Below are 17984 nucleotides of genomic sequence, written 5' to 3'. Positions count from 1 at the left end.
TGAATCCCAGTGAGTTTTTCCAGGGTGACTATTAGAAAGGCTTGATTAACCTTGGTGATTACTTTGGGCCGCTTGGTGATTACTTTGGGCTGCGCGCCATTCTATTGTTCTGTTTTTGCTAACGGTGCCGGTAAGCACGAGTCTGTCGAGTGTAGAATTCTATTGGGACAGATTAATGGTATCGTAAATCATAATGAGAATAACAAAATGTGATTTGGAATGCTTCAACCAATCTTAATAACTACTTCGGGCTGCATGCCATGCCATTGTTCTTTTTTGCTCACTGTGCCATTGAACACAGGCACCACTCACACACACGCCAGTCTTTGAACTTTCCCAGATAAGCACTGCACATCCTGAACTGCCGAGTGCAGAGGCGGCTGGTATCTTCTGGCAGGAAGCGCGTGCAAACATTTTAATTAAACCAAAAACCTTAACCGATGTCCTGAGACTTCTTCTCAACCGCATGCTGCAGTGTGGGCACCAATCCTGGCACTGCTCTCACGCTCCGAGAACAGTGCCCTGATTGGAGGGCCTCACTCGACACTCCCAAGGACACTGGAGCCCTGCAATTCCTGTCTATAAGACAGCTGGGTCCGAGGTTTCAAAATGCACATATGTGGCTGGCCGTCGCAAGAGGGCCAGTCAAAAAGACATGCGCACTTTGAAAAGTCCTGTAACAGCACACCCTCCTCCCTGCTGTTGTCATTCAGCAGTAGATCCACTCGAGTCCTAACGCGAGTATCAAGACGGGAGGATGAAAAATAAAATGATAATGTATTACCATTTTATTTTTCATTCTTCGGGGGGGCTAACTTAAGTAGGGCGATGCTCCTCCACTCCAACGGAGGAAGCGCCCATGCTAACAACCCGAAACATGCCTCGTGCAGCTCATCAGAGGGGTGCTCCTCATGTTCACCTTGCAGGACAATTCACAATATCTACATCTGGGCATATCCAAGCTACCAAGGCGAACTCTCTGAGAAAAAGGAAGGTGATTAATAAAATGCTGTATTTAATATTAGCTAATGCTAATAACTCTGGAGCCGAATGCATCCGTTCACCTTTTGACCATCCTGAAGTTAATGTCGGAACCAACCATGTGCAAATCCTCTTGGTCCTGAGTAATTGCTAGTGGTTCAGATCACTTTAAGCATTTCAATCCATCAGATTTGTGTTGAGTAAGTTGCCCTAGGTTTTGTGAATATTTCCCGAAACACGTCCTAAGATCAAGAACTTGAACTTGAACAGCTTGGGATTAGGAACCTTGCCCTTACATTACTATCATCCTTTCTAAAGAATAGAAGGCAGAGAGTTACCCTTGACCATTATCAGGCAACCCCCTATGTACTTCCATGTGGGGCCCCTCAGGGCTCATCGTTAAGCCCCACATTGTTCAATGTTTATGTCTCCGAACTTGTACCCTTAATACAGCAGTTTGGCTTCAAACGGACATCTTATGCCGACGATACACAGATCGTCGTTGCGGCTTATAAAAACACTTTATCCCCGGCACTACAGTTTCAATGCTGCATGAGGGAAATCAGCCTCTGGATGGGAAGACACTGTTTAAAACTCAATTCGGATAAAACCGAAGTGGTTACCTTCGGCAATCTACAGCCAAAATGGGATGGGCTATGGTGGCCCGCTGAACTGGGACAGACTCCTGAACCAGTGAAGAAGGCAAAAAACCTCGGAGTTCTGATAGATATTGGTCTCACTTATGCACATCAAATTAATGCTATTGTTTCAGCCTCCTATCTGCTGAAGAAACTCAAAAAGGTCCTACCATTTATTCCTCAGGATCTTAGAAAAACAGTGGTGACCACCTTGGTGCTGCCTAAGTTGGACTACTGTAATGGCTTATACCGTGGGTTACAGAAACAACATTGAAAGAAGCTCCAAATGGTGCAGAACGCTGCAGCCAGGCTTCTACTGAAAATCCCTAAGTACCAATCGTTTAAAGAGGAAATACGAAATCTCCACTGGTTGCCTGTGGTGCAACGTTCTAAGTTTAAGGCACTCTGCCTTGCCCATAAATCATTGTATGGGGCAGGACAGGTACCTTTGAAACATCTCTTCTCATGGTACCACCCGGGTAGGCAGTTAAGATCGACAAACGCCAGATTAATGCTGGTTCCTAAGATCCAAACTGCTAGCTGGGGAGGTCGGAGCATGGCCTATTGTGTAGCAAAACTATGGAATGATCTCCCGGTATCTTTGAGAGGGCTGAACTCCCTCTCCTCCTTCAGAAAACAATTAAAAACCTGGCTCTTCTCAAACTAGTCGTATTGTTTCTTTCGTCGTCTGCAGGTACTACTCTGGTCCAGCGCCAAGACACCTCAGGGTATACACGCGCTTTATACGTTTCACTAACATTACCATTAACATTAACAAGATGCTCCCAAAATGCAAGAAACCTCCCTGGGATCCAGGTTAAGACAACGCTTGATCTGGCCTGTCTTCTTCCTGTGCTTCAATTGGGTTTGGAGTAGAGATATGGACGAGTCAGACGATTGGCAGGTGACAGGTGAGAGTAGTACATGGTACTCAGCAATCCATAGGTCATTTTGTATGGATATAGATGCAAATTCTGCCTAGATATATAGATAAAATGGCCACTTAGTTAATTGTCCCCTATGATTGGCTGTCTTCTACAGTTTCAGCCAGTTTGCCTGTGGTGTGCAGGTTGCTGTTTGATTCATGTGTTGCCTGTTAGAGTCTTCCCACAGGCTTTTTATGGCTGTCTGTGTGAGGCAATGTCGGTCTGCGTTTTTGTTTATGTGCTTGTTGATGTCAATAAACGCAATATTTGCAAAGCACTCAAATATCCGGTAGGGAGCCTGGGCGCTCAGATGTCACTCTGTTTGGTTCTATTAGGAGTATGTGCATATATTCACAGTCTGTGACTGATGAGGTATCGTATACTGTGAATCTCTGTTTGGGCATTACTTTCAGTCCTAATAACAAAATATGCAGCATTTTGATTTATGTCCTTGTGTACTGTCTTTTGCCCATTTTAATTTGCTTTACTGTTGCACTTAATTTGTTACAGGATGTCCTGCTATTAGAGTACCAATAATCATTCCAATGTTTGATGGCTTGGCGAACTTGTGTCTGACCCCACAGTCACAGGATTGAACCTTGAAAGGTGCAAACAGTACTTTCATCCATCTGAGGGTACCAGTGAATTGGAAAAAAGATAGTCATAAGTTATCAATTAATATGAACAAGAAACCTCTCTGTGTTTACGTGCACTTAATGAAATACATTCACTACATGGTGGCTGGTGTTGTGTGGTTGAAAAATGTAATTCCGGGGGGATGTTTGTGTGAGTTTATTTTATTTGGTAATGCAGAGATTTTGTTGTGCTTGAGGTGTCTATCTAAAGTTCAGGCTCTGTGCCCAAATGATACAGTAAAAGTTTTAGGCATGTGTCTTGTGATACAAGCATCTTTTCATTGACTGTGAGAGTTTGCCTTGCTTCAACAAGCCCTATGCTTCCTATCACTTTGGAGAACATTATCATAGGAGGGAAAACAAATATCCTACCAGCCAGCATTCCTACAGTTCTCTAGATGAAAAAGTATGCTACTTGTGTTTCCCAGAACAGAACGGTTAAGACATTTATTGAGGAAAAGTTGAGATTTTTGCTTAGAATTCCAATCACTCTTTGGCTGTGGGTGGCTGTGATATCGAAGCACAGAGTAGCCGGCACAAGGGAAACCTACCAACCCAGACAGGTATGAAAATTAAACACCTTAACGAGTTCAAGGTGGCATGGCTTACGTGCATCACGCTCTATTTTCTGATCATCAAACTTTTAGTAAACTCACAGAATTTTCACACTTTTATTTTAGGGAACTATTTTGCATCTGTGGGTAACAACAAATGTCTTACCGCCCAGCATTCCTATACTTATACAATAAAAAATGTACCTCACTTTTGCAGAATGGCCTATCGCCGGGAATGGTAAAGGCCCCAAATGCAAAATGAAAATGTCAAGATTTTTGCTTTGAATTACAAAAAAATCTTGAGATGCATTTAACTAAGGTATTTGCGTCTGGGGACGTCCGACACTGAGGGAAACCTACCAATGTAGACATTTCTAAAAACTAAACATCCAGAGGTGTCAAGGACATTTTAGTGTGCATCAATCCCACCACGTTTTCTTACCCAGAATTCCCTCGAAATGTCAAAGCATTGGTGCATAAACTCAATTCCCTCATATGTATGTGATCAAAACCTACAGAACATGCAGACAGAAGACAAAGTCCTAATATCCAACATTCCTTCACTCATCTGATGAAGAGTACCCTATTTTGTGGGTAATCCTATCCTACTGGACATAAATGGGTCAAAACGGGATTTGTGCAAAGCCATTATGTTGTAAAATTAGTCTACAAATGGAGGAAATGTGATATTTGGAGGATTAGTTCTGATGTTCGCATGGCACCATGAATAACAAAATATGCTGGGATCCATGAAAGCCACTCTATCCTGATTCCCCTGGGTCTTTACCGAAATGGCCAGGGTGGTAGCGTCCCTTGGTGCAGGCTGGTGGATAGTCCAAATGTTGAAGCTAGCTCCATGAAAAGAAAGAAGAAATAGGGTATTTTTAGATATAGTTAGGAGTTGCACTGGATATTCTGATTAGGGCAAAGTTGCTATGACCCAAGCAGGGCACACCACCCTGGGTTTCCCTTAGTTTTTAGTTTTCAAGTATGGCCAGGATATGTAGGATTCCAAGAGTACTGGCAAACCTGGGACCCTATACTGCAACCATCACCTAGAGAAAGTCAGAGGAAATGGGTGTGTTTAGGCACATATTTATTATTTGCATGGTATTCTGGGTAAGACATCGTGATGGGATCCAGAGAATCAATGCCACATTGGAGAACCCTGGGTCTTGAGAAACTCCCAGGGTTTGTAGCATTCCATTGGTGCCAATTAACCTACAAGTAACATATTTCTACCATCCCTCATGCATGGAAAATTAGAGGAAATTTGGATTTCTTTGTTCATGTTTTGCTATCTGGTGTGAGCAGAGAGGAGGTAAACACCCCTTTCGGTCTTCCCTTGGAGGCAGAAAGATTGTCTTTTGTTACCGAGGGACGGGAGAATAGTCAAATGTCAAGACAGACTCTCTACCCCATTCCTTTTTAAAACACTAATCCTTGATATCTAGTGAGGTTTTTGCCCCCTGGAGTGGAAAAGTTGGTTAACCCCAAATCTCACCACTAAGAAAGCCAGAAAGATGGATAGGAACCTGGTGATAGGGCAGTGCCGCCCAATGCCAAGTTGGGATGGCCACCAAGTGCTGCCTCATTACTGTATTCCTTTTTGTATTCCAATCCCTGGTCAGTAGTGGGCTTGCAGTCCCCCAGAGGAAAACAAAGTATGCAGTACATGGGCGGGGGGCAGGGGAAGGGGTGAAGCCAAGTGCTAGGACAAAACAGACACCCATCCCGTTTCTTTTTAAAATATTTTCCTGCCCCTCTGGGTTGTGAAAAGACTGGGAGTAAACCCCCAGTCCGTCTCGCAACGGAAGCCAAATGTCTGGCTAGATATGAGGATGGGAGGGATGGCTCAATGCCAGAAAGGCTGCCCCCGACAACCATTCTTTCTTCAAACAATATTCCCTGGACTCTAGTGGGCTTTCTATTCTCAAAGAAAGGCTGGCTAAGGCACGTGGGTCGCCTAAAGTGAGGACAGGCAGTACTCCCACCCAATCCTTTCTTTTTACATTTATTTTCCCTTGCAACCGGGGGTCGTCACATTAGGACATGCAGACTAGGGATAAACCCCCAAACTGCTCCCGGGAAGGAAGAATGAATGTCTTGAGTTTAGGGCTTGAGGGTTGCAGCCTGATGTCAGACTGGGCTGACCACCCCACCCACCCACTTCTTTTTATTGGGCAAACACGTTTTCTCTGGTGTCTAATGCGCTTTCTTCCCCTGTGAGGTAACCATATTGTGGGTAAACCCCCAACATGCCCCCACCAACCCCCCCCGAGGTGAGCAGTGAGACAGAATGTCTAGCCACGAGGGTTGGGAAGACAGCACGATGCTCGGATGGGTCAGCCTCCAACCAATTGTTTTGTTATATATTTTTTTCCCCTGATATCCCGTGGTCTGTCTGCCCTCTTGGGGTGAACATATTGAGTTCCAATCCCCAAACTGGCCCACAGGAGGTCAGGGAGTCTGTCTAGTGCAAGGTGATGGGAGTCTCCATCCAATGCTAGGATTGGCATAGTCTCCACCCTTTTTGTAAAAAAACTAAAAAGTCCCTGGTGTCTCATGGTACTTTTTGATTCCAGGGCAGAGAAACTGGGATCACTCCAGGTGTCAGAAAGACTCTTAGGTTTTTGTTTTTTTTTGGGTTTTTTTTTGCAGAGTTTTATATAGCGCGAACTAGACCCGAACCAAATCAGGTATCAGAGCGCTTTACATATTTTCCAGTTACGTTACATGAGGACACACTTTCATTTTAGGCACGGGGAGATTAAGTGATTTTCCCAGAATCACAGGAGGTTTTGACGTCGTTACCGAGACTCGAACCCAGGTCCGAGGTCGAGCGCCCTAGCCGTTAGGCCAACTCCTCTCCCCTCTCCCTCTCTCCTCTCTAAAAGGTTCCCTTTTAGGAGAGCAATATGCCATCCATAGGCATGGATTTCTCCTTTCCTCCTAACTAAAGTGTGTCGAGGGGGCATGACTGGACAGTCCCGGTAATTTATTTTAATTTTTTTAATATAATGCGATTTTATATGGCGCAAACATTACCCGAAGGTATCAGAGCGCTTTACATAAGAACCAGTTGCGATACATAAGGACTTAGGATTACATGAGTTACATAAAAGATACAAACAGAAAAAATTGCAAATGTACAAGTTGTAGAGTCACACAAGGAAGAGATACAAAGTTCTGGAGGGGGCTGGCCACTCTACGAAGCTGCGCTGGGAAAGGAGGGCCCTGAAAGTCTACCAGAGTCACAGTGAGAGAGCAGCATCTGATGCGAGAAGCCTGGGTCGACAGCGATACAGGAGTGCAAGGGGTGGCGGCAAGAAGCATTTCCAACTATGCTGTCCCTGCCTTGGGAACCGGGGGCCCAGGGGCCCTAGACGCATACAGTGATAGGACCCAACCCCAGATAGTGGATCCTCATGACGCCCTCACCTGCACCACAAGAACACTCCATGAGCGACTGAAACCTACATACCACACCATACCACACCTCCCCCTGAGGGGGTGTTGTGGACCTCCCTGCTACATGAAGCCCTATACTAAGTTTGTGATCTGTGAGACCGCTATGCCACCCCTCTGAGCGACCGGTGGGACTGGGAGGCGGGACGGGGTGAACAGCTTGCCTATGGTGTCGCAGTGAGGACTTGCCCATGCCCCTCTAGTGGAGTTGCACAGGACTTTACAGGTGCTCGGCCCCGCCTCGGCCACTCAGTAGGGGAAAACAAGAACCAAAAAAGGAAGGGGATATCGTCCCTTCTGTGGATCCCATAGGGCTCCAGCTGGGCACGATCCTAATGGCCATAACTGATACCAAGGCCACCCTTCAACAGGACATAGGTACAGTGACTGTGGGGCTTGGCCTATAGCACGTGGAACACCATAAGTTGGCGGATCGAGTCAAAAGGAGTGGAGACCTCCATCACGGAACTAAAACCAAAATGTACGACACTTACAAGCCAAATGTCCGAACTGAGAGACAGGGTTCAGCTTCTTGAACGAAGTGGAGACCATGCAGAAGGTTGCAACAGATGCAACATTATTAGGGTGGTTGGCCTCCCGGAGGGAGTTGAAAAGGGCAACATGGTGTCTTATCTGTAAGATTGACTTTGAACAGAGGTAGCCCCAGACCTGCTGACCTCCTTTTTCGCATTGAAACCGGCCCACCAGGACCTGTCGTGACCACTGACCCTGGGCAAGCCCCTCATACCGGTGGTGGCCAGGCTGCTGCACTCCCGAAATCAAGAAATACTGCAGAGGGCACGTTCGGGGGTGGGGGGGCTCTTTGCCTGGACAATTGTAGAGTTTCCATATTCCCGGATTTTACAGCAGTGGTGCAGGCCAGAAGGGCCTAATTTTTGGAGGTTAAAAAGGCCCTCCATGACAATGACATACAGTACTCCCTGAAGTTCCCCTCCAGTCTCCATATAGCTTTTGATGGCTCTACATATTTTTGTGAGGACCCAGAGTCCGCTTGGGCATGGCTGGAGGCGTAAAAGGCGGGGACTTCCCTCCCATCTGCGCACTTGAAATCATTGGCAGCCAGACAGATGGTGCACAGGTGCCCACAGGGTTGTGCGTGGTGGCCCCAGGAGCGCCCCATCTCCCTCACAGACAGAACTGGAACAAGCACCAGCGCGACAGGCAATAGCAGAAACTGGGTTGGTTCATAAGAAGCCCTTGGGGGTGGACTCCTCCTCTGAAAATAAATCAGTGAGGTCCGATTTCGTCCTCACATGGAGATGAGACTGGACTCTCTGTGGTAATAACGCCCCAGACAGCAGATGACCTAGTTTGATATCCTTTATTATGTGTAGCTCAGCTGATGCAAGGACTGGGTGGAGGGGTGGGGGGTACGGTTTGATCTAAGACTATCCTTTTACACTCCTTGAATACACCAAATTGTGTGTGGTGCGGACTGCCAGCCGGGGTAACTTTGGTATGTTAAACATGTGTGGGGCCGCTATTGCATGGTACTGGTACGCCCCTCTTGAATTGCCCCTCACAGAGTGGCCCTTATAGGCTGACTGGTGCTGGTATTCATTAAGAGTATGTTTGTATTAATCATTTTAGACTGCCAGCCGTTGCTGAGCTGCCCTTGGGTTGGGTAGTTACTGTTGGGAACTGATCTGATCTTCATCCCCCCCCCCCTATTCTCTTTGTTTGCATCAGGACCACCCTATCTGCTATGGGGCTGGGGGGCCAGGGAGGGGGGACCCAGGGGATTATGGAAGATATGGTGCTCTGTGATTTCACATGGCTAACCCCTGACAGGCATTAAAATGTATGTCATGGAATATCAGGGGGATGGGATCGGCCTCCAAGAGACATGGTATCCATAGGTATCTCAAAAGCAGGGTAGTACAAGTGGCCATGCTCCAGGAGATGCACTTAGTTGTAGCGAGGTAGATCGACTGAAACGTAGATGGTTGGGCCAGCTCTATGCCACTTCTTACTTGTCATACGCTAGGGGGACCTTGATATGGATATGAGCAAAGGTACAGTTTGGGTTCACCAGCTAAATTATGGACAGGGAAGTCATGTATGTTCTCCTGGAGTGAAGATTGTTCGGAAAAGAAATTACACTATGCCCTAAATCAGGATCAGATTACCTTCCTTCACTACCTTTCCAACCACATAGCTGGCCTGCCACTTGATAACATTCTGCTGGCGGGTGATTTTAATTGTGTACTAGATGTACAACTTGACCGCTCAACTCCCCAGCTAGGGGATACAACTGCGGGTAAGCTGGCAGAGGGACCACAGACTGGTTGAGACGATAGGGGATGGTAGATATCTGGAGGACGCATCATGTCCATAGCTACACAGTCAGATAGATTGTTGTGTTCTCCCAAAGATTTACCCAAAACATTGTCCACTCTGAAAATCTAGGACACACTTTATTCAATCATAGCCCTGTTTTGTTGGGGAGCACCCACCTGCCCCTACATGGTGGCTCAACCCGGCCTCTCAGGAGAAAGCATGCAACTTAATTCCTTGGCAGAGGCGATCTCAGACTACTTCACAAATAACCAGGGTTCCCCATCATCGAACATAATAGAATGGGAAGCCTTTAAGGTTGTGATGCGGGCCATTGTATTGGCCAAACTGCTGGTACTCACAAGTTGCATAAGGAACTGCAAATTCTGGAGGACACACTGCATACTCTGGATAATGCCCTTGGTACCCGGCCAGCAACACTAGATGAGGTTCAGGAGACGAGAGAACCATACAATGCTAACCTAGAGAGGTTGCTCAATCACGATTATAAGCAGTAAATCCGTTGGGCCCATGAAGAGGAAGGGAAGTCGGGCCGATTATTGGAATGGTTTATCAGGCTGGAATCTCGGGGCTCCCCTATTACACACATCCAGCAAGGAGATGGTCAGCTCCTGTACTCTCCCACCTCCATTAATAGGGAGTTCTGCAATTATTATGAAGGTTTGTATGCCACCCCTATACCTCACTTGATGCAGGCTCTGTCTACCTTTTTGGCTACCATACTACCTGAAGAGCATCGGAAGGACTTGGGAGGCCCCATAACTGTCCAGGAGATAATGCGGCTAGCAAATGGATGGCGAAGTGCAAAACACCGGGACCTGACGGCCTCCCGACCGAGTTCTATGCAACCTACACTGGGACCTCAGCCCTGCAGCTTGAAAAGTTATATGCAGACTCTTGGCAGTGTGGTACTCTCCCAGACTACACTAACAAATCTGTGGTTATTCCCCTACCCAAGACTAAGACACAAGGAGCCCGGGTCATTGAGTTCCACCTCTTCTCTATGCTCAACCTAGACTTCAAGATTCTTAGTGAGGTGTTGGCTATCCGATTACTGCCATACCGGAGGGCATTAGTACATGCAGACCAGAATGTTTTTATCACTACCCACAACACTTCTCAAAATATTAGGCAGCTTTATCATGTGATGAATCATCCCGAAGTCCTCGCAAATCAAGACGCAGTACTGACTTCAGTGGACTTTGAAAAAGCATTCAACATAGTGCGATGGAATTTTGTATTCAATGTAATGACACAGATGGGCCTAGGAAAGAATTGGGTCATGTGGGTTAAATTGCTACACACTGCCCGACGACCAGAGTCAAGACAGGTGCCACATTCTTCCCACAATACCGGGGAACAAGGCAGGGATGCCTGCTGTCCTTGCTGCTGTTTGCCCCTGGCTATTGAGCCTCTTGTGGAACTTTTTAGACAAGAGATTTGGGGCAGAGGCAAGATGGCCGAGTGATGGGAAGATATTATCTCATTCCACGTGGATAATTTACTTCTCTACCTGAGGGATGGCACCTCTGGCATTGCCAGAGCCTTGGAGCTCCTGCTAGATTTTGTAGTGGTGTCCGGCTTCTGGGTTAATAAGACCAAGACCCACATATTCCCTCTTTCTCCCAGGGTGAAGCAACTGCCAGGTCTTTCTCCAGACTGGATGTGGTCACCCACCTCTTCTGGATAACTGGGGATCTAGATATTTCATACATTGTAGGACCTTAGAAAGGGTAATTTGAGGTATTGTGTACCTTTCTGGCGCTCGCTTAAGCTGCCCATCATGGCCCGGATATCAGTCTCTAAAATGGTCATGCTCCTGATGCTCCAATTTTATTTTCACAAATTTGCCGGTGGTAGTGCCGGCCTCATGGTTCAAACAACTGGACACCTTGTTACAAGACTTGATATGGGTTGGGAGCCGGCGTAGGGTGTCACTGGTTATCCTTCGGCAATCTCCTGAAGAAGGGGGTTTAGGTGCCCCAGACTTTGAACAATATTTCCTGGCTTCTCAGCTACAGTGGATTACACTGTGGTTGTAATGGGCTAACCAAGAGAAGATGGGGTTAACTGGCCAGTCTCCACAAATGGAACCTCTATTAGCAAAACTGCTCTGTCCATCAACAACTGTCCAACGTCGAGGGGTACTGTTGACAGCAGCGCTGAAATCCTGGTGCAGCTGTGTCCTAAAAACTGCGGGAACACGACTATATGCACCGGCACTGCCCTTGGTGGGGCTTCCTCATGGTGAACCCCTCTCATATTTTACTGTTGGGAATTTATCAGCCTGGACAGATGCTGGGTTGGCGACGGTCGGGGACTGCCATCAGTAAGGCACCTTACTTCCACTGGAGGACCTGATGGAGTGTTATAATTCGCCGTTGGGACGGTTCCTTACATATGAGGCACCAACATGAGCATTTTGGGACCTGTGGGCCAAAGCCGGGGAGGAACCCGTGACTCTCACTGTCCTGCAGTTATTGGTCTTGATGGGCACAGCTAGACATCTGGTGACTTAGTTTTACTGATCCCTCTCTGGTATGGTCCTCTGTCCCTTAACTACTTTGCGGACTAGATAGGAGCGGATCCTGCAGCGAGAGCTAACGGACTCTGAGTTTCAGAGCATATTAGCCTCCCCCTAAACAATTTCTTGGCACATGAGGTAGTAATACCTTTAATTCAATTATGTGCACATTTCATACATGACACCACATAGAATCCAAGTGGTTTATGAAGGTGACCCCCGCTCCTGCCCCAGATTTGGACACTTAAGCACTGACTTTGCTCACTTTGCTCATGTGGTGTTGCCCCCGCCTGCAACCCTATCGGGAAGAGGTGCTTTCTGTCCTAGACTCCACACTTGGGCACTCACCCCTCTGTTCCCTGGTGGCTTGTATTTTGGAATTATTTACGCAGCCGGCCACACGGAACGTTGATATGAGGTTTAGTGTTAGCCAGAAGGTGCAGAGCTATGACCTGGAAATCGACAGTAGGACCGAGAGTCCAGGCCTGGACAGCCGACGTAACTCAGTGGGGAAGAGCTGAGGAACAGTCGTTTGTCCGGGAAGAGCAAGAGGGGTGAGAATCCACCCCATTGTGAACCTATGGACTGAAGTGTTAGTGGCATGGTAACATTTGGAGAAAGGCACGGGGGAGGCCCTGGAGAGACATGATGGCGCACCTGGGGAGGAAGAAGCTGGGGCACCAGGTGACGGAGGTGATGAGATAACAGAGATGAGTCAAGGATCACGCATGGGACCTTAGCCCCGGGGTCCTGCCCAGAAGTAACGGATGGTGGAGTACAGATCTCCCCACTGAACAGGCGGGATGGGCGATACTGTCCTGGTCGGAGAGGGCACATGTTCTGAAGCCAGGAGGAAGCCACCCGGAAACTGGCGTCTGGCTCCCCGATTCCCCCCCCAACCTACATTCCGGATACCAAAAGGTCACTTCCCACAAGTATTAGAGGTGGGTTGAGCGATGTTGACTAGTTCCGTTTTGGTAGCCCAGAATGGCCCATAGGGTGAAGTTAGAGAATTGTGTGGCCCTCTGTGATGTGTTGTGTATCTTGAAGTGTCCTCAGTCAATACCTGGATCTGGGTTCAGCAGAATGGATGAAATGAATCTGCCAGAATCTCTAGCTTTTTTACAGTTTCAAAGCATTGCTATTTTCCTCTGAACAATATCAAACTCTAGGCATAAACTCAAACAATGAATGTCAATACCCATGTGATAAATAGCAAACTATAAAGTGATGTCAAAATAAATTTACCCAAGCAAACAGTATTATAGTTGAGACAGCAATCTCCAGCTCCTCTGCAGTCATCAGAACAGGAACAGAGACTCCCAGCTATTCTCTTCTCGCCACATCGGAAGCTATTGCATACCCAGGTCTTGGCTGTGATTAGAAAAACATTGAGCACACAAGTGTTATCCAAATATTTACTGTATATATACATTACTCATAACATTACATTCAAATTTGCCTGTGACCCAATTAAGAAAATACAATTGCTTGATAAGAAACTATTCTTTTTACAACAAAACAGAGGTTCCTTTTATTTTTTAAATAGTAATCCACAAACCTACTTAGGTATACAAGAATTATTTTGTGTGTTACATTTCGTTATCTGTTCTTAAGTAGTGCACTCAATATCTTAAGCATTAATGAGTGTGTTGTATGTGTATATGTATATGTATATATATATATATATATATATATATATATACACATATATATATATATATATATATATATAAATATATACACACACACACACACACATTTAATGTAACTACTTTTTCTATTACTTATCATGGTATATTTGCCTATAGCCCAAATTCATATTTTGAATGGCGTCCATAAATATCGTACATAATTATAACCAAAGAGGCATTCAATAAGCATTCTAAACAAGTCTTCTACTAAGTTACATTTTAATAAACATATTTATTTCACTATATAGCATTTGAAGGCAGCTTCAGAGCGTGTTAGGAGGCATCGGACCAAATGGCAGGCGGTGGAATGGCATGATATATCAAATTCAAACATACAAGTATACTAATTTTATACTTGTCTGCTATCACATGCTGCCCCAAAGTCTCCAAAAGAAACAATGCTATCATAAGTGTATTGTCGCTGGCCTTCCAACATGGTTATAATCAGTTTGATTTCCCATTACTAAACACCCAGTACACAATTTGTTCCTGACAGCTGCTTAGAAATGGAAAAATGACATTCTTCCTTGGTGACAGATGCTTTATTTAATCACAGCAAATGGCAGCTGCTTTAACCCTTTGTATGCTGATGACGGAACCGCTCCGTCATCAGCTGCGGTGGCGCTGTGCTGATGACGGAGCGGTTCCGTCATGGCCCTGCCGCCGCGCCTGCGCGGCGCGGATTCCGCGCCTGCGCTGGGCGTTCTAATGAGCGGGCGGGGCCATGACGGAACCGCTCGGTCATGAGCACAGCCCAACCGCGGCTGATGATGGAGCGGTTCCGTCACCAGCATGCGGCCGCCGCGCGGCTGCCCCGCCCCCTTAGCACTGCGGCGGAATAGCCGCCGCAGTGAAGGGGTTAAATCCTTACGCGTTTCAGCTCGTATGAGAGCTTGATCACAGGCGAGGCTTCCAACTAATTGCGGCGTTGTCAACCTGACTTATTACGCCCCGTTGAAACTACCAGGTGTATACATAGTCTCCAAGTACTGCAATTCTCACAATGCAATATTGAAAGTTATTTACTTTGTTTAGAAATCCCATTTTGCAATTCGTTTAAATGTGCTGAATTTTAAGGGGGGGTTTATGGTAACCAGAATCTGTTAGTTTTCCAGGACGAGGGTACAGTTCTATATGGATCAGTGGACGTGGTGCAGTAGGACGCAGCAGCGCCAGCCAGGACGTGGAGGTTCCGGACGGACTCTAAGGTAAAGGAATGAAGCGAGGGGCAGGGGTTGGGGGAGCACGGGCAAGTGGGGTTTCAGCTTGTCAGTGGGGTGGTGTGGGATTTGGCACAGAGGCAGGTGCAGCAGCGGCATCATGAAAGGGGGAATTGGGAGCCTGGCGAGTTGGTGGGGATGGGTCCAGATGGACAGTGGGATTACATTCATGCTAAGAGGGGTTGACCAATGAGTCAAGTGTGGTTGTTGGCCAGGCTGGATGCGTTAACTGGAAGAGGACATCAGTCTCCACGGTTGGCCACATCTTACGGTGTGAGGGGGAGGCCAGGTGGATTGCCTGGCTGATACGCCAGGGTAGGCATCTGCGTAGCAAGGAAGATGGGGGGTTGCCACAGGGCTACGGAGGGCTAGGTTTCGACCTGACTTGCTTGAACCAGTAGAGGCATTCAAGGCTCAGTCTCTCCGCAAAGCAAGAGTGTAATAGTGACATTAACTGGTATCATAGTGGTTATGTGGTTAGTCAATTTATTCATGCGTTTTGTATATTCAGCACTTGCGAGCCCCGTGGGTGTCAGTGCGGTACATGTGCACAAGGAAGGGAGCAACTGCCTCCAGCGCGGGACACATGATAATAAGCGACCATTTCGGACCTATGTATACAGTGCAGAGAACGGATAAGCGGGGGTTGACACAGTCTGATGACTTTCATCCTTGTGGGCCAAAGTGCGAGGGGAGTCCAGTGGGATGGTTGACTCCTCGGTGGATTGATTTGGTTGGTAATTTATTGGTTGAGGAGCACAAGTTTCAGGTGCCTGGGGATGCCAGAAAGGGTGTTTTGGGTTGTTGGCGCTTAGGTTGGTTGCCTGGGTCAGTGTAGGACCGATTGAGGAGTGGAATGTGCAGGTCTGCCTTAAAGCAGGGGTAGGGGTGGTTGCAGCTGAGGTTGATGGGGAGTCCGTTACGTATTCGGGGTAACATGAGCAGGAGGATCGGGATTGGGTAGTGTTCAATTTTAGTGTCAGAAGGGGGGTTGAGAAGTAGCGAGTTGGGTCTCTCGGTTTTCGGTTGTCCCAGTTTGGGGTTAGTTAGTGGGGATATTGGTCCGAGGGTGACTAGGTTTTAGGTGGGGACGGAGTGACAGAGCAAGGGTGGCCTGGAATGTTGCAAGGGAGGAGTTTTTTTTGTCAGAGGCTACGTGACTAGGTAACAGGAATTGGTGGACAGGCCATGGATGAGGAAGGTTGGGGGGGGGGTGTCTGGGAGGGGCGACACACAGGAAATTCCAAAGAATAAGGATAGGGGTATTTCTTCTGGAGGTCAGGTTGGGCCGGAGTGTTTTGGGGAGGGACATGTGGGGTGTCGGGACGGTAAGGTTGGAACGGAACGTAGACAAGGGTCATGGGCTGGGATGAAAGGGTTATGTAGTGCACCTGGTGTTTTGGAGGTGGCCCACGGGCGAGGAGTTTTTAGGCAGGCGGTCCAGGGTTGGCACAGTTTGAAGAATTTGTTGGGCCCGGGTTCGTGCATGGGGACGAGGGCGATTTTGGGGGTGGTTGAGTTGTTCTTTGGTCTCAGTGGTTGGGTGCTGTGGAACAGGGTCATAGACAGTGGGTTTCCCAGGAAAGGACTACAGGACAGGGGATGTAATTCTTCAGGACTAATCATTCTTTTTCTACTACAGAAAATCGGTGTAGATCGGGCTCCAGGGCGGTCGCCTGGTTGGGTGGCCTGTCACCTCGGCATTTGGACAGCAAAGGAGGCGAACTATCAGGTGTACAGACATCACTGGGCGGAGAACGCCATCATTAGGTTGTGAAATGATGAGTGAAACTGTGGATGGTAAAGGGGGGGGGAGTTGTGGCATTTACGGCTGTCATGGTATCGCAAGAAACGAGAATTGGCTACGGCACAAGGATACCTGTGGGACAATGGTGTATTCTGGGTTATGTCAGGTTTGGCTTTACATTCTGAGACATGGACTAGGGTATGGTTCGCTGAATTAGACTGTTGGGGCAATGTTGGTTGCGTGAATGAGCGGTGCCTTGAAGACTTGGGAACGGGGGCCTATTGAAATGACAGGCGAGGCAGTGGCCTGCTGGGTAGGAGACTTGCACTGAGTCTGGTGGTTTGTCTAAAAGGGGCAGCCTTAAAGGCAAGGGCTGGCCCAGATGTTCTTCATTTGCACAGGAGGAGATTTTCAGTTGTGGTGTTCGTCCACTACGATGAAGGGAGGGGGGGGGCAATTTTTCACAGACAAAGATTGGCTCTGCAAGGTTCAGGGTTATACGGGTTGCTGGTACAGGTGGTGGATGATTTTCACCGCAAGGGGGGACACCTTTCATGGTCAAGGACTAACCCGGAAGGGTTACTGGTTTGCATAGGATGGAGGCCCTCTAGTGGATGGTCGTTCACGGCAATGGGGGGCACCTTTCACGGGCAATGATTGGCCTGGCAATGTTCATGATTCACCGGTTGCACGTACAGGTGGTGGACGGTCGTGCACCGCGAAGAGGGGGGGGAGGATGCCTTTCATGGACGAGGACTAACACAAACGTATTACTGGTGGTATATGATGGAGGCCCAGGTAGTGGATGGTCGTTCACTGCTAGGGGAAGGGCACCTTTCACGGGAAATGACCGACCATGTTTATGGTTGCACGGGTTGCAGGTACAGGTGGTGGTTGGTCGATCACCGCGAAGGGGGGGGGTCACCTTTCATGGATGAGGACGAACCTGAAAGTGTATTCGGGTTTGCATAGGGCGGAGGCCCAGGTAGTGGAAGGTCGTTCACTGCGATGGGGGGGGGGGCACCTTTCAGGGACAATGATTGGCCCGGTAATGTTCAGGGTTACAAGCGTTGCAGGTACAGGGGTAGATGGTCGTTCACCGCAAGGGGGGGGGGGGCACCTTTCATGGACGGGAACTAACCCGAAGTTGTTCCGGGTTGGCATAGGTCGGAGGCCCAGGTAGTGGATGGGCATTCACTGCGATGGGGGGCACCTTTCATGGACTAGGATTGGCCCGACAATGTTCATTGTTACACAGGATGGAGGTCCAGGCGGTGG

At 47.8% G+C, this 17984-nt stretch overlaps 1 protein-coding gene across 1 annotated transcript in view; it reads right to left on the bottom strand.

The window, feature by feature from the left end:
• The window catches only part of ENPP1 (ectonucleotide pyrophosphatase/phosphodiesterase 1), a 739100-nt gene that overhangs the window by 524931 nt on the left and 196185 nt on the right, over positions 1-17984 (bottom strand). Inside the window, exon 4 of the mRNA XM_078649218.1 lies at positions 13294-13419. Within this exon, the coding sequence (XP_078505344.1) occupies positions 13294-13419 (126 nt within the window). The remainder of the gene's footprint in view (positions 1-13293; positions 13420-17984) is intronic.

This window comes from Lissotriton helveticus, chromosome 6, assembly GCF_964261635.1.
Source record: "Lissotriton helveticus chromosome 6, aLisHel1.1, whole genome shotgun sequence".
Taxonomy (NCBI): domain Eukaryota; kingdom Metazoa; phylum Chordata; class Amphibia; order Caudata; family Salamandridae; genus Lissotriton; species Lissotriton helveticus.
This window is presented reverse-complemented; position numbering and strand designations above follow the sequence as displayed.